The sequence below is a fragment of the Podarcis melisellensis genome (assembly GCF_964234715.1).
Source record: "Podarcis melisellensis genome assembly, chromosome: 3".
NCBI classification, from domain to species: Eukaryota; Metazoa; Chordata; class Lepidosauria; order Squamata; family Lacertidae; genus Podarcis; species Podarcis melisellensis.
Window position 1 is genome coordinate 86,981,847 of NC_138530.1, and position 22,696 is coordinate 87,004,542.

Below are 22,696 nucleotides of genomic sequence, written 5' to 3' on the forward strand. Positions count from 1 at the left end.
AGATAGGCGGCCTCAGTGGCTGCTCCCAAATTATGACATGTCTCTTATAGACATTTGAGTAAATATTATCCTTTCAGACATGAGATTAAGGCAGCAATCCTTTCCCCACTTACCTAGGAGTAAGCCACATTAAACCAAATTGGTCTTACATTAGAGTCAAAATGCATAGGACTCATCTGGGGAAATGGCTGGTAAATGTAAGTGTACAAAATGAAATTCTATTCTGTTTTGCTGATTTGTTGGCTTGTTGTGGGAAAGAGCAAGCTGATTCTGTGGGATGGGGAAAGCTGTAAGTGCAAAGAAGCAAAAAATGGCTTTGGGTGCTTTTTGAGGATTGATGTAACTATAACAGGCCAAGGATATGCTCTATTGCCTTTCGTATAGTTAGAAAAATAAATATTTGATTAGTCCATAAAACGGAATATATTCAGTTGAGGTAGGTTTGGCTCTGGAGAATTTTGCTCTGTTGTTGACAGGTGAAATACACAGAGAATAGATTTCATTATCAGGATAGTATTGTAGCATGAATTCATTAGCTGCAGATGCATGTCACTTAAAAGAAAATAAACATCCTTTTCCATCAGTGGGATTAAAAATTCCACTGTTTGCATTACTGTATGTGTGGATCAAGTACTCATTGAACAAAGACTGTTTCAGTACTATTAGATTGCAGATTATACACAGTAAATGTTAATTACAAGAGGGAACACATATATCAGCGATTTTCAGTCACATGTGGTACAGAGAACCTACTGTTTATAATGCTTTCTCCTAATCATGTTTTACATACAGGAAATAATTAGTAGCTAGTGCATATTTGACAAAGCAGTCATCTACATTTAACAGATTGGCTAAGCAAATGTTCAACAATCAAGTGGGATGAACAAGGCTCTTTCTTTCAAACCAATATTGTAAAATGGAGGGACTAACTGAGCTAAATGAAAGGAGGGCAGTAGACCTTCTGTAGTAAGCTGAAAGGTTTCCAATTATTATGATAACTCTGGGGAGAGCAAAGGCATCCATTTCTGATAGCAGCTTGACTTTCCTCCAGATTTCTGCAAGCACTCGTGAATTTAGAAATATGATACTTATAACAGGATTGATGTTTTTTTCTTTACTTTTGCAACCAGGGAGCGCAAACCAAATGTCAAAAAACATTGTGGTCTTTAAATAAACTCTCCCAGGGATTATAAGGGCATAATTAAGAACTGCTGGCAATTAATTAAAAAAATCAAATACTTAGGCAATCAAAAACAGTAGAATACATTAAGGGTATCAGGGAAAAAACTTGTTTGTCTGTGCTCTCCTTTGGGAATGAGCTTGACATGAGGAGGGACTGAGGGGTGGGATTTTCAACAAGAAAAACAAATGCCTATTCTTTGTGTGCTCCTCTTGCTGGAAGAGGTCCATGATTCAATAGAACTCCAAAACGTGCTGTTTGGCTACTTTCAAAAGGGCCATGTATTGTAGCATAACCACCATTTGTTTGCTCACTTTTTATGGGTTATCTGCATGAAGCTATAAACAAAGCATGTTAGTCCTTTTCAGACTCCATCCCTGCCCCCCCCCAATCTTAGAAAACACTGGATTTTTCTACATTCAGTGACACAGCTGTTGGCCATTCGTCTGTCTTGGGAGACAATGGAAGAATGTGCCTTCAGGCGTGAAGTCAAACCATTGGTTTGCTGTGAATGTGGAGATCAATACGGGAGAGACATGTTTTGTTGCAGCTAGGTCACCATGGTGTTTCTTCTTTCTGCATTCCTCCCAGCAGTCATTCCTCCTCTGGTCACTGCTATGGATACACAACCTAACTGACTGTCTCTATGCATTGTGGTGGCTGAGTAGATTGCTCTAGCCATTTTCTAAGCTCTAGACTGGGTTGGAAGGGAATGGAGCACTCAGGCTGCTCATAGGTTTGTGGTGCTTGCGTTGAACATATTTCTCTATCCCTACTCTGGGCATTTTCTTCTATTTTGTCTTTTTCTCACTTCAAACTTTCCACTTTCAAATAGCATCGCCTTTGTATTTGTTCCTTGGCTCTCCTCCCCCAATTATTATGGTGGGGGCATCCAGAGATGGGGTGGGAACATTTAATCTTTTCCCACCACACACACACAACCCATGGTCCCAATGAAAATTGCCTTCTCTTCAATATTTTGTTCTGGTGAAAGGTAAACTGCCCACTTGGCAGCAGTTCCTTCTCTGGCAGGATTTGCTCTGTACACTATACTTTCCACTGCCACCTTGGTGTGTTCTGAGGTCTGCAACCTCTGGCTGAGAATCAGTACCCAAGGTGATCACATGGAACCAATTTTGTAGCTCCAGAGACACAGCAGACTCCTGAGAATCCTGCTTTTCTATGTCACGTTTCCTCCAGGGATTCTCCTCCTCCATTGATAAGCAAGTTTATGTAATTCAGAAATACCACTACAAAGAAGTCAAGCGCTTGCAGCTGTAAGAGCCGACAAATCCACAAAGGGAAGATGCTGACATAAAAAGTCAGCCCCATACAAAGCCATTTCCCCTCATAAATTCTAGATGGTGCTGGTCCGATGTTCTCACTGTCTCTGGGTGTTTTAAATTAACGCGGGTGCCGCTGTGGGTTAAACCACAGAGCCTAGGACTTGCCTATCAGAAGGTCAGTGGTTCGAATCCCCACGACGGGATGAGCTCCTGCCAACCTAGCAGTTTGAAAGCACATAAAAGTGCAAATAGGTAAATAGTTACCGCTCCGGCGGGAAGGTAAACTGCATTTCTGTGTGCTGCTCTGGTTCACCAGAAGCAGTTTAGTCATGCTGGCCACATGACCTGGAAGCTGTACACCGGCTCCCTTGGCCAGTAAAGCAAGATGAGCGCCACAACCCCAAAGTCGGTCACGACTGGACCTAATGGTCAGGGGTCCCTTTACCTTTACCTTTAGCTGGAGAGCAAATGCTTATTAGAGATGGATCTGAAAAGTTAGCCTCTATGTTGCGTAGACCTGGAAGATACACTTGGCACACATCTGAGCAGACATGCTCTACTTTCTCGATTCCATTCTGGCAGAAAGTTTGTGACTGGTAGCATTGCTTTGGGGAACAGGCTGGATCAAACATTTATGGTTCCTATGTGGAATTAGGTGGATTGATGACTCTTTTTCTCTTTTTGTGTCTTTTCAGATGTGTGTGTCCTCCAGGTTATTCTGGGACATTTTGTGAACTCGGCTTAGACCCCTGCATTCAGAACCGCTGCTCAGACTATGGCTTTTGTCTGGCTAATTTGAATAATTACACCTGCCACTGCATGCTTGGCTATGAAGGACCATTCTGTGAAGTGAAGGCTAATGAATGCTCAAGTTCACCCTGCAAAAATGGGGCCACCTGTTTAGATTTAATTGGCCACTTCTCATGTCAGTGTGCCGCAGGCTTCAAAGGCAAGTTTCAATGTTCACCTTTTATTTGGCACATTTCATAGTCCATTTCTTCTTCACTTAAGCTCAGATTGTCATTATTTTTAATTAGGCATTTTTCTTAATTTCCCTCCGTGTGAGCTTTTCAATACCTATGAAAATGTAATGTTCACTCTAATGTCTTGTATATTTTTTCCTACCACCACAATTTTTTATTTTGGGTCTACTTTAAGAAGTAAGATGAGGACTGGATTTTCAGGTACTGGGAAATATGTGCAATAACAACAGAGGTGAACCTGCAGACACTGTTTTAAATGCCAGCATAAGAAGAGGTGAATCAGGCTAATAAATTGGTACAATATCTCAGACAAGTTACCATTCCCTCCTTTCTTTCCATTATCCAAAATAAATATCCTAAAACCTATTACCAGAGAACACATTTCTGCCACTGTGAACATGGTTTTGCTTTGTTTTCTTCAGGGAATGAATATCATAGAGTCTAGCTGCATTCCATTTTATGAGGTGAATTCATGCCTATCCAAACTTGTGTTAAGACATACCCACCTTAAGTGAAGCACATTTAAGTATATCTGCTTCATTCTATCCTCATGAAATAAATGGAACTTATGAGTGTTTAACTTCCTCTGAAATTCAGGTCCTCACAAGATTCTTCATCATTTTTTGTGGCAAGTGAGGAAGACAGCCATCTTTTTGGTATTGATTCATACTGCTTAAAAACAGTAGTTCTAGAAATTGTTTTCTTAGGTGAGCAAAATATGCAGATTTTAACTAATTTTCCACTGTGTAGTTGCCTCTGATGCAAAGTACGTAGTTCCTGAATAGCAGTTATCAACCTGAGTACAGGATGTCACCTGGACTGAAGACTTAGCAGAGCTTGTCCAGTAAAGGAGAAAAACAACAACCCAACATTAATCCACAGGGCTTAAGCAAAATGTCATGTTTCACAACTCGCAGAGCTTAGCTAATTTCTCCTAAAATTTAGAAGTAGCTGTTAAGTGGCTGAGCAAAACCAAAGAGGGAAAATAATACCTCAGATATATGGCAAACAAACAGTACCAACATAATACATTTTCATTACACAGTTGGAACTTAAAACAATACATGATTTGATACACTTGGCTGCAATGTGATGGGATTTTATAGAGATGCTATAGAAGTGCATGTGTGTGTTGTGGGGGTATCTTTACTACCCAGCAAGCACTGCGTTGAAGCACAAAGTTCCCATGAAACAAATTGAAAGATACAAATAAATTGCATTGAGTTACCAGTGCCGCTTTTGTTATTATAATGTCAGATAATGTACAAAATATTGTGTTTCAGAGGAGTAACATTCTTATTGAAAGATTTTAATTAGTGCCTCGGTGGCAAAAGTAATTTGGTTTTGGTACAGCCCCCTGTGTGGCTTGTGATTCTGGGATATTTTCCAATGACTAGACTTCTGAAGTTCAATTATATCTGTCTTTTTATGACCACAGGAGGAAAAAACAACAACCCCAAAATATCTTGAATCAAATGATAGAATTTCTTTCTCTCTCCCCCAACCCTTTTCTTAGTTCAACATGACTAGTCTGTATGGAGTTTTTGAAAAGCAAATTTGCCCTTTCTTTTAGAGAAGGCAAGCTCATTCCTGCTTTTCTGGTGGCTCAGAAAAGGTAGAAGAAATAGAGTGTTGCCCACCGTTGCTAGATTGATTAACCTGTGCTATTTGAACATATTGAGCACTCATTGGGTCTCTTAGCAGTGATGGTACCTGCCTGACCTTCTAAGTCCCAGACATAAGACTAAAATTTCAGAGGCCCTTACACCATTAATGTTGTTCTAGTGTTTTCCATCTTTTGATGTTTTAAATATTTTATGCTTCATTCCCTGTCCCTCAAGCCACTTTGAAATATATAGTGAAAAGTCAGGTATAAATTCCTTAAATGAATAAAATGATGAATAAAAAAGGAGTTGTGAGGGTGAAAGGCCATAATTTGAAAATCTAGCTAGCTCTATACAGTGGTAGCTCTAGTTACGAACTTAATTCGTTCCGGAGGTCCGTTCTTAATCTGAAACTGTTCTTAACTATAGGCGTGTTTTCGCTAATGGGGCCTCTTGCTGCTGCTGTGCTGCCGGCACACGATTTCCATTCTCATCCTGGGGCAAAGTTCTCAACTCGAGGCACTATTCCAGGTTAGCTGAGTTTGTAACCTGAAGCGTTTGTAACTCGAGGTACCACTGTATTATTATTAGTTGGCATCCATCTGGAGATGATGGAGGAGTACACTTTTGGGGGTCAAGTCAAACTATTATTAATACATACCCTCTATCATTTCTCTAATGAAAATAGCTACATCCTATTCTATTATTATTATTATTATTATTATTATTATTATTATTATTATTATATATTATTATTTATTATTATTTAACCCTAACCCCCACCCATCTGATTGGATTGCCCACTCTGGGTTTCTAACATATATAAAAACATAATAAAAATAAACATTAAACAGATTTCCTATACAAATGTTTACTAAAAATTGTATATTTACTTATCTCCTTGGCTTGGGGGTTGCATCACTCCATACCCTCCAACATTTCTCCAATGAAAACAGGGATGATCTGAGGAAAAGTGGGACATTCTGGGATCAAATCAGAAACCGGGACGGCTTCTGTAAATCTGGGACTGTCCCTGGAAAATAGGGACACTGGAGGGTTTGCTGTTGTTGTTTTATGGTGGGGGTAGGGAAATGCAGCAGGCTGGATCTTTAGTGTGACCCAAATACAACTTTTTCATTCCAATGGTAATAAAGTAGTGAGTGCTCTTAAGCTAAATTTGACCTTAGTTAAGACCTTGCTCCCCTGTACTTGAGAATTATAACCTACATTTGTCTTCTTTTCTTTCTTTTGGGCGGACATGCTAGATTGAACTTACATTGCCGTCTTCAAATTATAGAACCTAACTGGTCATTAAGAAATCAAGTGGGCTCTTTGACTCTAGTCCAGACCAGTGTGATTCTCTTTTCCCAAAGTAGAATTGTTGGTAAATTTCAGTCACCCTGAAGGAAAACATTCCCTGCACATATGCAACTAAAGAAAATGGCTAGAATGCTAAATTGCTCCTCTGACCACATACAGGAGAGTGTTTTCTGCCAACTCCACACTTCATTTGAAGCCTACTTAGAAACTTATTCCACACCACTTCAAAGATTTCCCAGACCTGGTTCTCAGATTTCACTGATGCATTGGGTAAGGGGAGGCATAAGTTTCATGAACTTATTCTTTGGTCTTTTCAGTTCACAGAAGGAAAGCTGGGATCCAAGTTAGTATCAGCAGATAATGTGCAGATATAATGTGAAAAGTCATTTTAAAAGGAAAAACGGACAGGACTGGAACTTGGCACATGTTATAAATATAAATAGAATGTAGCTCTTGACGCAATCTTGGCTGAAGTCAAAGGAAAATCTATTCTGAGCTATGCATGTGGACAGCTACGCTTTAGATTGAATTTAAATTTTTTGCTATCTTCTACCTGCTTGCCCTAATGTTGTGATGATGTGATAATGCCAAACATGAGTAGGATGTAATTTTCCGTGTTACTTTTTCTCTTGTAAGAAGGGAATTATGTGCATCCCTTTATAAAGTAAAATAAAAAAACACACTGCTTGGTTCCAAACATAGAAGTGCTGCATCCAGAGTTTTACTGGAAAAGTTGAAATCTACTTGTTCTCTGGCTGATGTTTTTATTTTGAAACTTCATTACTTTTTGCCAGTTGCTCTCACGAATAATCGAATGCTTTTTAAAACAGTGGTTTCAGTCATTTTTGCTACTTTTCAGGGGAAAAGAACAGCCTGTAGTTGCTATCATTTACTAACTCTACTAACATACAGGCAAAACAAAAAAAATTCCTTCCAGTACCACCTTAAAGACCAACTAAGTTAGTTCTTGGTATGAGCTTTCATGTGCATGCACACTTCTTCAGATACACAGTGTGCATGCACACGAAAGCTTATACCAAGAACTAACTTAGTTGGTCTTTAAGGTGCTACTGGAAGGAATTTTTTTTGTTTTGACTATGGCAGACCAACATGGCTACCTATCTGTAACTGTAACATACAGGCAGAACAACAGTCAAAAGTGAATATGAATGCAGTTTAAAATTATGAAAGGGCTCCATATTTGTCAAACATTAGCTGCTTTTATTACTAGCTTTGGAAGTTGCATATCTGATGCATCTAAATAAATTATGAATACCAAAGATGAAACCTCACCTAGCTTCCCTTGACTCATTCAAAAGAATTGGCCAGGTCCTCACTGCATGGAGCCTCATGTTTAAGTTGATGATTCCACCACTTACTAGAGATGGTAGATTGAGTCGTTTATCTAGTTTTGCCTCATACATTACACTGGCTGCTATGTGGAAATCCATGTACTTACACAACTCAACATTGCACTCCTATGTGTGTTTCCTTGGAATTAAGTCCCACCGTGTTCAACGGGACTTGCAAGGAAGTGTGCATCAGTTTGCAATGTCAGTGGTTTTTTTTTTTAATATAATTGCTTTCTTCTTTACTCTGCCCTGAGTGGTACGTGGAGCTAAACCACAACTGGAAGCAGAAAAGCTTCTGAATATAATTTGCTGGAACCACAGGAGGGGAGTGTGCCCTTGTACTTGAATCTTACTTGCAGGTTTCCCACAGGCCACTGGTTGGCCACTGTAAGAACAGGATGCTGAACTAGATGGGTCAATGGCCTGATCCAGCAAGCTCTTCTTACGTTCTTATGAGCAAGAATGCAAAGAAACATAGCAATTTTGAAAAAGAATCTGAGGTTTTTAACGCACTGTGTAAACAACATATTGATTCCTTCAAAATAACCAATATTATTTTCTTCATATTGTTCATAATTTCAGTGTGATGCCTCAAGGCTAGCTTTTTAAACCACCCAAGTAGTGGTTTTGTAATGCAAACATTGTTCTTTAACTTAAAAAAAACCACAACACCACCATTTCTGTACCTATATATTCAGGAGAAACATGCTCCATGGCTGTGGAAAGATGTACAGACAAGCCCTGCAAGAATGGAGGAACTTGTGAAGATGCTATGAGTGGCTTCATATGCAACTGTCCATCTGGTAAAGATTGCTACATTTTCATTATATCTTCTTATGCTGCTGTGGGATATGCTCTGGTCAGCAAGAATGATGTTTTTTTATGCGCAAATAAGCAATGACAGAACATTTTCATATTACCAAATGTCACATCAACCTCAGACCTCCAGTCTCCTTCTACAACATTCCTGGGGTTGATCTAATCTATCCTTGGGTCCCTGGGATGCCTTCAAATGAACCAAAGGATTGCACCCTTCAATTGGTCATATTGATAACATATTATTCATCTTCCCTTCTTACTTTGCTTTGTACAATTAGAATTGAAACTGTCTGGGGCAAAAGTGCCTTGCCGCAGTGGCATAATGTGTGGGAGGGGGCAGGGGTGTGGTTGCCCCAGGCACAAAATTGTTAGGGGGCACCAAATTTCAACACTGGGTGGTGCCTGAATACAGCTACACACTTCCGTCACTGGGCTCCATTGAAAACAGTTTTTCTATACAAATCAGGAAGTGACCCCTCCAGACAACAGAATGGCTCTTCTTTTCCATTCTCTGTGGCTGCAGTCTCCAGAGTGGTGTAGATGCTATTAGGCAGTTGAATGTGCTTGCGAACGCCATCCATTTTCTTCTCTCCCATCAACCCCTCCATGCGGCCCTGGACACTGGCAACCCACGCTATGCCACTGCCTTGCCATATTTTGCCTAAAGTGAAGATACCTTGATATTGCTCTTGTAGCACTTGTATAACACCAATACTATAAATCAATCCTAATACCTTGCCATAGTATCAGTAACAGTGTATACAGTCTTAAGACAGCATGCTGAGTAAGTTGTCTTTCACTGACATTTTTAAAACATCCCTTGCTCCCCACCCACCCCAAATCCACATTCAAGATGTGATGAAGTATGATCAGCAAAGCAACAGCAGTCACATTATTTTTTGGTTCAGTCAACTTTTTCTGTCTTCCCAGAACAACCCCCCTGGATGAATGCACACATAGAGAAGAAACATTGGAGAAAACATTCTCATTTAGACACCAAGCAAAATGTCTTTTCATGTTTATGTTTGGGGAACTGCATCTTGAGTGATTCAGTTTAGTACAAATTGCATTGACATGAAATAGTTTAAATTTCAAATTACAAAGCACAATTTGAGTCTCTGCATAATTAGTGGTATCTCTGCCTTGTCAAGCATGCATGAGATAAATTAAAATGGCTTCAAGGTGCATTTTTTTGTGGTTGAGAGGTTTGATGGCTTGTGTAAAGAAGAGAGAAATGTGTTGTTGTTTTTTACTTCTCCTTTTAAGTGCAGAATTGGTTCCAAAGCCATCTCTTATCTTGTGAATTTCGGGTGATACTTTTGAAGGGGGTGGGGACCTAAACCCTAGTCTTCATGTTTGTGGCCCAAAGCTGGGTTTTCTATGTGACTTAGGCTGCAATCATATATATTCTTACTTGGTAGTAACTCTGATTGAACTCAGTGACAAGAGATGTGCAGTATGTACTGACAAGCAGCTGGGAGGGAGAGTGTAATGTCTAGACAGGGTCCTTTCTTTAGGTATCTGGAATGGGGAGAGTGTTTGACCCATTAGATACTGTAATGTATCCTTCTGCTTGTCTGGCTTATTATTAAAGCAGCATTAGAAGGAGGGTTAGATACATGGCGGAGATGGGGAACCTGTGGCCCTCCGGGTGTTACTGAAATACAACTCCCATCAGTCCTAATCACTGCCCATGTTGGAGGGCTTAAAATGAGTGTTCATGGGAATATGATGGAAGGGTAGGGGGAGTACAACTTCCTTAGCTTTCAAATTATTAATATGTGATGCCCCTTCCTAAGATAGCTCATTCTTTGGGAATCCTCATATATCAGACGATGGCGGGAGCATTAATCTGCCTTACGTTGTGTTTCAGTCTGCATTTCTTTTGGGATGTGTTGCAATTTCATATATATATATATCCATTTGAAGTCTTCTGTTTGAAAGCTTCATTTACTTTTCACACCCCTCTGATTTTCTGCACATGCTATTACATCTCAAATCGTTTCTCTTGGCCATCTATCTTTCATTGAATGTGTGATACACTTCATAGAAGATAAGGAGTCCTATTAATATTAATTTTCTCATCTTCCTTAGCGTAAGAGCAGGAAAAAGCAGGTGGAAATGAGATTCTGGCATATAGCTTTCATAGATTCTAGCACATAATGTTCATACTTTGCATATCAGGATCACTATAATCCTATAGTGCCAGCCCAAGACATTTTGGCAGCTGAGGTGAACCACAAAATGGTGCTCCCCTCCCTGCCAGGAGTTAGTGAAGTTCTACATCAAGAATAAGTGAGGAATAGAGATCTACACTGGGTTCTGGTACCCCTGTGGATCCTGCTGTTCGAGGCAGTTGCCTCATCTTGCCTTGGGTGGGTGGCCGTGCCTATTACAAGATGCAGAGGGTAGAGCTGTGAGGAAGGGGAAATCTGTCAATTTCCATTTCTCTCAGCTTTCACTTTATATACTCCTTTCAGTTCACCACCTTTCCACATCAGTTTGCATTTAAAAAAAAGTCTTAATGAGAATTCAGCACAGATTTCTCCTAACACACGTGTTTTTACACAGTTCTGAAATGCAACTTTCCCATTTTGTACTCCATTTCCACCAACACATATATAGAGATTTCTGTGCACACTTCATCCTGATGTATGCTTTGTAAAACACACATTACCTGGCCTGAGAAGTGCACTGTAAAATTTGGGGTGAATTGTGAACGGATGGCTGCTTGGGAAAGTGTGTATTTGGTATTTTGCATATTAATGTGAACTGAGCCAAATTTCTCCACCATCCCAAGCTTTAGCAATGCGTTACCTTCAACTTTTGGGGAAAACTGTTCGCATTGACTTGTTTGCACTGCAACCCAAAAGCATCTCCCACTGAACCTCTGAGCCCAGTGCCTTGGCCTCATTGTAAACTCATGTCCATTGCTGTGTGCTGATCAGATAACTTCCCTTGGTACTGTGCCTCCAAACTACAAACAAAGCCAAGTGGACAGCTTGATGAGTGTGGGGTAGCGTTACATCCTGCATTTGACCTCTCACCTCACAGCATCCTCAAATAGATCTTTCCTCCACACATAGAAACTTGGCTGCTGGGATTTTCCATTAAGTGAGTCGCACTGAAGCCAGCTCTTACTTGCTCCCATTTATTCATTCACTCCTGCACACACACATTGAGCCACACTGTGATTCGTCTGTAGCACCAGCAAGCTAGAGTTTCATGGAGGCATTCTGGTTCAGTACAACATCTATAATCACTACTCATCTCAGGTCAGGGAATGGACCTCAGTAGTTGCTACTCTCTGGCTTAGCCAGAATTGGGCAGAGCATCTTTTATTCCAGTGTGGGGCTGCATTGCCTGTTTCCTCCAGGGTGCATGATGGATGCCATATTGTACTCCAGCTTTCCCCCAGGTCTGCTGGGTTCTGCAGATAGATGTAAGACAGGAGAAGCTTACGGGCTGAATTTGTGTGTTTACAAAGGGAAGTGCCTTTCTCCTCCACAGTTTCTAGAGGGGGGGTGTTTATTCCCTAAATAAAATCTTATTTGCTTCCTCTCTCTTTCAGCTTTCCTATTGTGCCTCTCTCTCTCTCTCTCTCTCTCTCTCTCTCTCTCTCTCTCTCTCTCTCATAGAGCGGATCAGGAGGAGATGGCAGGCATACAGACTTTCAGACATTCTTATACAAGATTATGAATATTGGGGAATCCTTCCCCTTTCTCCTGACATTTCCTTTTCAATCCCTTTGTTTCTGAGGATGCCTGTCAGAGCGTTTGTGCTGTTCTTGACACTTCAGACTGAACGCACTACTCCATGGAAGATTACTCGCAGGAAACCTTAGCTCATAGATGCCACTGGTTTGTCACTCTCCAGTGCATTTTGCTACTTATCTGCAGTCTGATCTGGAGCTCTGCTGCTGAGTTCTCGGGTGTTTATAACTTTCTTCACTATTGCGTTGCTTACCGACGGGCATTTTCCCTTTACATGGCCAGCCCTTCCTTCCTTTCTGTTCGCTTTGTCTATCACTGTAAGCCATTAGCTGAAGATGTAACTGGCATGGTTGCCCTTTCTATGTTGCTCCCATTGGTAGAAGAAAGTATCCTGTATTTCCCTCCCACCCCCGCCACAACACACACAAGTGATGGATCAGGAAAATATTATTTGTAAGGGAACTTGCTTGCCGTTGCTAATGCCATCCTGCCTATTCGTTCCACCCACCTACCCCCTGCTGTCTGACCTCATATCAGATATATAGCTTGATATGATTAGCCTTCAGCAGTTACATATAATGTAGGTTTATCTTTTAAAGCCAACTTGACGTGGTATTTGTAGCTGTTCTTTCCCACTGACCTTTTAAATTCTTCTGCATCCTGCAGGTGGAATGAATACATGCTGTATCTCCATTTCTTTTCATTCATTCTCATTGCAGATATGTGAATATAGATATTGGGAGAATGTAGAGTAAGAGCCCCTGTGGTGTGTGTGTGTGTGTTTGTGTGTGTTCCTTTGCTTCTTCAAGGCTGCTGCTGTTTTTTGTACATTTGCCCTTGGAAAAATATGTTATTTATTTAGAACATGAACCCACAAGATTCTGAATGGACTCTCTCAGTTTGAAGGCATGAAATGAAAATGCAATCTAGGAAAGGTTTTAGGGACGATTAATTTATTAAATCAGAAAAGCCTAGCAACATTACATATATATATCTCGCATAGGGTGTTTCCATAGCAACTTTTCCTCCTTATTTTTTAAAATCACATCTTTTCATTTTCTTTAGTCTACGTTTGTACATAATTAACATTCATCATACACAATAGATGGTGCCTCCTTGATATTTACAGTTATCCTCAAAGTACCTAATAAGAAGGTGCATTAGGCATGCTTGTATAGAGAGAGGAGTGGATATAGCAAAGAAGTGAAGGTAGAGCAGATCGAATGTTGTGAATAGGTGTAAATTTGAGTCTTGTGGTTGTGTTCCTTAAAGATTAGGCAATGAATGTGAGTTACATGAGTCCACAGACAAAGCTCACATCAGACTTGGGATTGTAATGTGTCTCCTGATTTTCCACTGTGCTAGCTTTAACCAGGATGTAGAGATGTCAGCTTTATCAACTTGTACTAGAGATAGGGGAGAAATTTGCACCTTTCCAAAACAATGTGCAAAGCAAAACAGTCATCCATTGAAATCTGTACTTTTCTGGATATTGCAAGACAGTTCTCCTGCCAATTAATGGGTGCAAAATTGCATATGCATTGAAATGCTTTTATTGGTGGAAGTAGCATGCTAACATCCATTACTGTGAGGGAAACTGCTTTACACAATTAAATAGGAAATTTCCATACCAAAAAATGTGTAAGTTGTGAGAAATTCATGCTAAAATGCTGATAAATTTTAATGAGGACTTAAAAAATAAAAATCTCCAAATGATGTGGAAATATGGAGAATTGAACTTAAATGTGGAAAAGTGGGGAACTGAGAGAAACCAAAATTGATGACCAATTCACTTTTGAAAGTTTTCTGTTTATGTTGAGCTATGACTTGAGCTTGTGATAAACTATTAGTGTTGCCACCTCACTATTTGCAACTGGAACATTAATTCCACAGAACCATCATAGCTCTGCCTAGACAGGATTTGACTTCAGTTTATTGGAATATTGAGCCTTTGTGTTCCAGCATACTTTCCTGACCAACTGAGAAGGTTTCAGCGTTAAGAGAGCAATCCAGCTCACCCACTCCATGGGCTGGACTGGAGTGGTGGTGGATTGGGTGGGCCTCTGCCAGCTAAGCTGTTCTTCTCAGCAGTCACTGTAGGAGTAACATAGCCTATTGTACAGATATGCAAAAGTGCCACCTATGGGATGGCCTCCAGTGGCACCTAGCTGAAGATCTGGGAATAGGACAGGCTGTCATTGGTTTCTGAGCCACATGCTGTTACGTAATCACATTGCATGTTTGAGTTCCATCGCTGGTGCAGCAATTTTCACCCCCTACTTCTGCCGTGGCTGCTGAGTGCACACCGTACATTGTATGCATGCAGTCCAAGGATCTACAGTTGCATTACTTCATTGCTTGCAGTGGCAATGGAAGAGGCAAAACAGATAATGTAATGAAGCAGGAGAAGCTCATGATGTAATCTCATTTAGAAAGAAACAGAAATAAGTTGGGAAGCAGTGTCTGGCAACGAATACTGAGAGCTTGGGTGGCAAGCACTGAAAGCACAAAAACAACAGAATCTGCATCAAGCCGGGTGCAGCAAAACTGGAGAAGCCCCCCCCCCCAAAAAAATAGACTTTAGCTTTCTATCAACAATGGGTTCATTCAGACGTCCTTTTGTGCCACACCCTCCAGGAACAGATCTTATTTTGAAAACTCTGTGTCCAACCATTGTCGTTGGCAGTTTCCCTGGGAAAACCCACATTTTACCACTGAATTGGAATAAATGACAATCTGCAGAAAACACCATTGTTGTTTGCTCTGATTCATTGGTAAAGCATGGGTTTTCCAAAACCCACTCAGAGATGCAACTTTCAAGCCCAGACCTGTGCCTAGAAATGCAGCGCAAAGGAAGATGGAATGAGCCCTAAGTTTCCTTCTAGCAAAGCCCAAGAAGTCAGGCTCAATCCTTACATGAAATGCACATTCAAAAATGAAAATGATGGCAACAAAGAAGTACTAAACAGCTATACAGCTACACAAATGGCAGAAGGGAAAATAAGGAAGTCACGTCATTACATCAAGAAATAAAATCTTGTGGGAAGGACAGAGAGAAAATGGAGCTATAATCCCTGAGAAAATAGCTACAATTGGGGTTTTTTATAGACTTGCTTTAAAAGTTCGGGACAGAAGCTAACACAAAGGCAGCTATACACTTTTGGACATTTGAACAAGATTACCTGTCTATTCTTCAGAAGGATCTGGAACTAGAATAGCAGGACTATTCCTGGTTGTGACAGAGGTTACTTAGCAAATTTATTTTGGAGACGGCTTCACGGTCCTAGTATTCACTGTGCATTTCACTTGTCTGGGAAAAAAAAGTTTTCCAGTCTATAGTGTAGTGTTCTATTTTTAAAAAAAATGGATTCACTTGGCTCCTCTTCTCAAAAAAAGAGTATCTGTACTTTTCACAGATTAGAACTCCAACCGAGTTTATTTTCTTTGATTCTTCAGTACTCCCATTCCCTCTTCCCTTCTCTGCTCATTCTACTGGGTAATATATTGGTGATAAACAAATTGTTTTCCTGCTTGCTTGCCTAAAAACCAAGCACCAGAATGAATTGCTTTCTCAAGGTTCAGGCAAATACTTTTTTAGGTTTCTGACAGGATGATGATAGATCAACAATTTGTCAAGACCCCTTTTGCCCCTTTGCTTTTGTGGGAGAATGACAGGGCTTGAATGCCTTTCGTCTCCAAACACGGATCCATTTGAGTTACTTAGTGGTTTCTTGTAGCATCACATTGCATTTTCCCTCTCTGTCATTTTGTCTTAGAAGTTTGGCATGAACATAAAGCCATCTGGGAGTTCCAGCTGACTTGAACTGTTTAAAACCAGCTTTGTATGCATTTGAAATTCACTAAAAAAAGGGAATTTGGGCAACTGTGTCTACCATAGTGGATATTATTTGTGGGGTGTGGGGAGGGAGGGATGAATTTTAAATATAAATATGCATTCTGGTGAATATTTGAGTGTAAATAATGTGTGAGTCAGTTGCATATTTGGTTAGCTACTCAAATGGAACTTGCTGATTGAAAACACACAGTTCCCACTTGCAAGCCTATACAGTGGTACCTCGGGTTAAGAACTTAATTCGTTCTGGAGGTCCATTCTTAACTTGAAACTGTTCTTAACCTGAGGTACCACTTTAGCTAATGGGGCCTCCCGCGCCGTCACTGCACGATTTCTGTTCTCATCCTGAAACAAAGTTCTTAACCCGAGGTACTATTTCTGGGTTAGCGGAGTCTGTAACCTGAAGCGTCTGTAACCTGAAGCATCTGTAACCTGAAGCATCTGTAAGCCGAGGTACCACTGTATTCACCTCAGAGTAAGTGCCTTTGAATGCAGGGGTTTTCATTCTAAGTAGACACATAGGGTTTAATTGTACAATCGATCATGGAATGCACAGTTGAGAATGACAATATTCAGTGTTCCCTTGGAAAATCAGTTAGATTTTTTTGTTTTATTTTGTGATATGTAGGAGAAAAAGGAGAGGAACAAGTCTCTGGCTTCAGTTTCTGTGGATGTGGAATAATTTTGAAATCCTGGAATCACATTGTCCTTTGTTGTGAACTGAACTTGGGGAGATTCTTATGCTGGCATGGTTTTTAAAATGGTCCTCAAAATGATATATGGCTTGTGTGGTGTAGTGGTGGTAGTACTTCATATTGGTCTGATTGTAGAAAAAAAAAGGAAATATGTTTAACACATATTAGATTGTTTAGATCTACTACCAAATAACAGGAGCTTTTCCTTGCAAGTTTCAATATATGTCTACTTAAGCATTTCTTACTCTTGAGGGAGAAAGCTCATGTTGATTATAGCCCCACAGTTGCAAGAGATGAAGAAGGAACTCATTAACTGGAAGAATAAGGGAGCCCTCTGGTGTTCAAAATAATAATGTTTTCAATTATATGTGAGAGTACATATTACAAAAGCTAGTTAATAATCTGTATATTATACTTCAGTGAATTCAAATGCTATTAATATTTTACCCTAATAACACAGTTGCAATTTATCTAAATGTGCGTGAACATTCAACAAAATGTGGTCTAATGGGATGAAGTCTTTCGATGATAGAGCAGCTCTTCTTGAAAAATCTGATTTTTAGAACCTTATCAATTCAAGCATTAAACACACACATGCTTTCTTTTGTTTGGTTTTCTGTGCTTGTGCATTTCCCTGTGTTTTTGTTCCCCACACAATTTTCCAACAAATGTATAGATTTCTCTTTTCACAATTCAAGAACTGCACAAAAATATGAGGAAGAAAACTGACTTTGTATCTGCATATGCAGCATGGACTCCAGAAGTAATGAGGCAGGGCACTTTGAATCCACCCAAGTAAAATTGTTGGTGAAGTTTGGAGAGAAGTATGGGGTGAAATTAAACATCATGCTATGATTAATGTTCCATCTATGAAAGCATTTCAGTTAGCCAGGTGGAACGATCCTTCTCTCCCAAACCCCTGCATGTTGTTTGTGGGTTTCCCAACTCAAGCCAGTTTTGGGGTGGAGGTGGGTAGCCCCACTGCACAAGCAGAAGTCTTTGTGGAGGGCTTCCACTAAACTGAATGCCACCCACTGCCCACAGCCATCCACACCCCAGCCTTCTTTAACCTTACCCGTGACTGCTTACCACACCATCTCCTACCTGTAACCACCAAAATATGAGCACCATTCCTTCCCTCTTCATCCTTACCAAAGCACAGGCTGATTCACAATATACAGCACTCACTCCCACTAATACATGCATACCTCATGACAGTTATAATAATAATAATAATTTATTATTTATATCCCGCCCATCTGGCTGAGTTTTCCCAGCCACTCTGGGCGGCTCCCAATCAAGTGTTAAAAACAATACAGCATTAAATATTAAAAACTTCCCTAAACAGGGCTGCCTTCAGATGTCTTTTAAAGATAAGATAGCTACTTATTTCCTTCACATCTGGTGGGAGGGCGTTCCACAGGGTGGGTGTCACTAACAAGAAGGCCCTCTGTCTGGTTCCCTGTAACCTCACTTCTCGCTATGAGGGAACCACCAGAAGGCCCTCGGTGCTGGATCTCAGTGTCCAGGCTGAATGATGGGGGTGGAGATGCTCCTTCAGGTATACAGGACCGAGGCCGTTTAGGTCAGCACCAACACTTTGAATTGTGCTCGGAAACGTACTGGGAGCCAATGCAGATCTCTCAGGACCAGTGTTATGTGGTCTCGGTGGCCACTCCCAGTCACCAGTCTAGCTGCCGCATTCTGGATTAATTGCAGTTTCCAGGTCACCTTCAAAGGTAGCTCCACATAGAGCACATTGCAGTAGTCCAAGCAGTTAAACCGCAGAGTCTTTTTCTACAGTGACTGAGATCCGCTCCCAAGGTTTTCAGTCATGATCCCATTGCAGATACCAGGAACTGAAGCTAAGATCTTGTACATGCCTAACATGCCGATATAACCCTTTCCCTGCACATTAACACCAAAGGCAGACCTGAAATCAGGGCAAACAGTACTCCTAGCTGCTTCCTCTTTGCTTCTCAATGAAGCCAACGATCAGCCGTGAATTAAACAAGGCTTTAATGAATCAGTTGTTCTCCATCACCATCATTAGCACTACTGCTGCCTCTTCTTCCTCCAGCTGCACAAACTTAACCAAAGTGCTTCACAAATGGGTGCCTGATACACGACAAAGCTGTGCCATTTTTGTTTCAGGGAGCCAACTATGGGGACATTAACTCTATCCAGGAGTAGTGATGGTGGAGGAAGAGAAGAAGCAGCAACAGCAAGGGGAAGTGTGACTGATGGCTTGAGCCAAATTTCGGTTTGGTAGGATGTTCATTTGTTCCCTTGTGAAAGCAAGCATGCCGAGGAGATGAATAATATGCTGGGAGCTTCCTTGCTGTATCATGTTTGCATTCACCCTTGATTAAATTGAAATCTGTATTTCAAATGGGCTTCATAATCATATTTCTAAAATTTAATCAGATTTTTTTTTAAAAGGATTATTTGCTTTGGGTTATGGACAATGCAGTTTGCACAATCGACACTTTACAGGGAAACCCCCCCCCCACTTTTCCCTTACCCACAATCCAAGAAATTAATCTACCCCAAACAAAACCAGCAATAGGAAAACTCAGCAGGCTTGAAAGCATAATCTTCTGTGCTTATATGATAAATTTCTCTCCTTATGCAGAAATTGGAAGCAAAAATAATGACCTGCAGAACTACAGGGACTATGAAAATGTCAGTAAAACATGGCTGTATGTTAAAATACAAAGTCCCAGAACACTAAACATTCTGTTGGCTAGAAGGTAAAATTTTAAGGGCTGGGATTTTGCATGCGGTAATGAGACATGTCATTTAAATAGATTTTATTGGTATTTGGAGCCACAAGCAATCTTGCATGAGGGGGCAGTTTTTTAAACTTAATAAAAGGAAGGTCTTTTAGCGCTTACATGCTCAGCATTATATAAGGGATGCTGGTTCTCAGGAGAGATGCAATGGTGGCCTTTAAGAATATTTATACTATTGTCTCTTATGAAGTGCTGTTTATGCAGCATGTTCAGTGGTGTGGTGGGGACCATTTCTATCATTCAACAGAAATAGCCATAGCCAAAGATTCTGAGGGCCTAAAAATTACCAGCAACAAATCCCTATTTTTCTAAAGACACTTATTTAGGGTGGACTTAGATGTGACACTTGGCATGAGGTCAATAACAACAAATGTACATCAGAAAAGTCATGCTGGGTAGGCCAAAGGCCCATCTAGTCTAGCATCTCCTCCTCACAGTAGTCAATCAGATGCCTGTGAGAATTCCTCACATGAGAACAGAGTGCAACAGGGTTCTTTCCCTTTATGATTCCAGTACTGTGTCAAGGTACATCTCCCTGCAGTGCTTCCCTGAATAGTCAATTATGTGTAACTGGGGTTGTACAGATGGAGAATGAATGACTACCTACTTGAAAAAGAAGAAGTGATCGAAAAAGCTAAAACTACCATAAAAGACTATTTTGACTTAAACATCAATAAAGGAACAGGTATAGACACAGTATGGGATGCTAGCAAGGCTGTGTTAAGAGGCCTCCTGATACAACAAAATACCCAAAGAAAAAAGGCCAAAGAAAAAAAGAAAGAAGAGTTAATCCATCAATTGAAAGAATGTGAAAAAAATATGATAAAAAATCCAAACGACGATGGCCATAAGCAACAATATAAAATGCTCCAAACAGAATATTCGATATTAATAAGCCAAGAGGTGGAATGGGGAATAAAGTTAATGAAACAAAGGTCCTTCGAATCGGCAAATAAAATTGGAAAGTTTCTGGCGTGGCAACTGAGAAAAAGAAGAAAACTTAGTACCATCAATAAAATAAAAGTTGAAGAACAAGTCCTGGAAAACCCTAATGAAATAAAAAAGAACTTCCTTAAATTCTATGAGAACCTATATAAAAGAGAAGAAGAAGATTTAACGGGCATCGCAAAATACCTAGAAGAAAATAGCCCCAAAAGTATATCAGAAGAGGAAAGAACCGCCTTAAATAAACCCATAAAAATAGAGGAGATCCGGGAGGCAATCAAAAGGATGAAACTGGGGAAAGCCCCAGGCCCAGATGGGTTATCCGCCAAGTATTACAAGGTCCTAGAGGAATACATAACACCAGTACTACGTGACGTAATCAACGAGATACTAAGAGGAGGAAAAATGCCAGCATCCTGGAAAGAAGCCTACATCACGCTGATCCCGAAACCAGACTCAGACAAACTTAACATTAAGAATTACAGACCGATTTCATTATTGAATAATGACTACAAGATATTTGCAGATATAATGGCACACAGACTTAAAAAGTGTTTAACTAATCTCATTCATATTGACCAGGCCGGTTTCCTTCCCAATAGACAAATAAAAGATAACATTAGACATACGATAGACATTATCGAATATTTAGAATGTCATAATGAAATTCCCGCGGCTTTAATGTTCGTTGATGCCGAGAAGGCTTTCGACAATGTCTCCTGGGGTTTTCTGATAAAGTGCCTGGAAAGATCAGGGATAGATGGCACATTCCTGGAAGGAGTTAGAGCAATCTACACACAACAAAGAGCTAGATTAATTATCAACAATACCTTGACAGAACAGTTTGAAATAGCAAAAGGCACTCGACAGGGGTGCCCTCTGTCACCGTTGTTGTTTATCATGGTTTTAGAGATAATCACAAACAAGATAAGAAAAACCCCAGAGATCCGTGGCATAAAAATAGGGGCGAAAGAATATAAACTGAAAACATATGCAGACGATCTTATGCTGTCATTGGAAGAACCAAAAGAGAGCGTCGGCAAAGTGTTAAAGCTACTAGAGGAATTTGGAAAATTATCCGGATTTTAATTGAACAGAGCAAAAACCAAAATAATGACCAAAAATATGGAAGAAGAAACCAAAGACGATCTTGAAAGTCAAACTGGAATTAAAATAACTAAAAAAGTAAAATACCTTGGAATCTGGTTAACTATGAAAAATATAAATCTGATTGAAAATAACTATAAGAAAACATGGAAAGAAATAATGAAAGACTTGGATACATGGAACAGAATACATCTCTCGTGGTTGGGGAGAATGGCGGCGATTAAAATGAGCTTACTACCTAAATTACTCTTCCTATTTCAGAATATACCGATAATTAGAGGAACCTCAATATTCAAAGAATGGCAGAGATTACTTTCCAAATTCATTTGGCAGGGAAAGAGACCAAGAATTAGATTTAAACTGCTCACAGACCAAAGAGATAGGGGTGGTCTCGCGGTCCCAAATTTGAGGTTATATTATGAAGCTGCATGCCTCTGTTGGGTAAAAGACTGGATTGTCATCAAAAACAAAAATTTGTTAGATCTAGAGGGGTTTAATCTAAGATTCGGTTGGCATGCCTATTTATGGCGAGACAAAGGAAGGGTTCATAAAGGTTTTTCTAACCACATTTTCAGAGGGCCACTGCTGGAAGTGTGGGAAAGGAACAAAAAATTGTTGGAGCAGAAAACGCCCTGGTGGTTATCACCAATAGACATTTTAACAATTAAAAGATCAAACATTGAGGGGGAAAGATGGACATATGAAGATTTACTAACTAAAACAGAATCCGGGTGGAGGATTAGACCTTACGAAGAAATAAAAAGCAAGCTGACTGGCTGGATTCAATACCATCAAATTAATTCAATGTGGAGAGAAGATAATAAGATCGGAATAAATGACAAGAAATCTAGATTTCAGATTGAAATAATAGAAAGTAAAACAAAATTATTATCAAAAATGTACAATCAGTTGCTTGAGTGGGACACCAAGGACGAGGAAGTAAAGGATGTGATGGTGAAGTGGGCGGTAGACCTAGGGTACAACATAGAGTTTGACAAATGAAAGGCATTGTGGTGTAAAGATATGAATTTCTCAGCATGCACG

The 22,696-nt window shown here is 40.1% G+C and overlaps 1 protein-coding gene across 1 annotated transcript in view; it reads left to right on the forward strand.

Moving 5' to 3' along the window:
- The first annotated feature begins 2,835 nt into the window (after positions 1 to 2,835).
- The window catches only part of EYS (eyes shut homolog), a 567,790-nt gene continuing 547,929 nt past the window's right edge, over positions 2,836 to 22,696 (forward strand). The window contains exon 1 of the mRNA XM_081905892.1: positions 2,836 to 2,894. Within this exon, the coding sequence (XP_081762018.1) occupies positions 2,852 to 2,894 (43 nt within the window). The 5' untranslated portion in view covers positions 2,836 to 2,851. The remainder of the gene's footprint in view (positions 2,895 to 22,696) is intronic.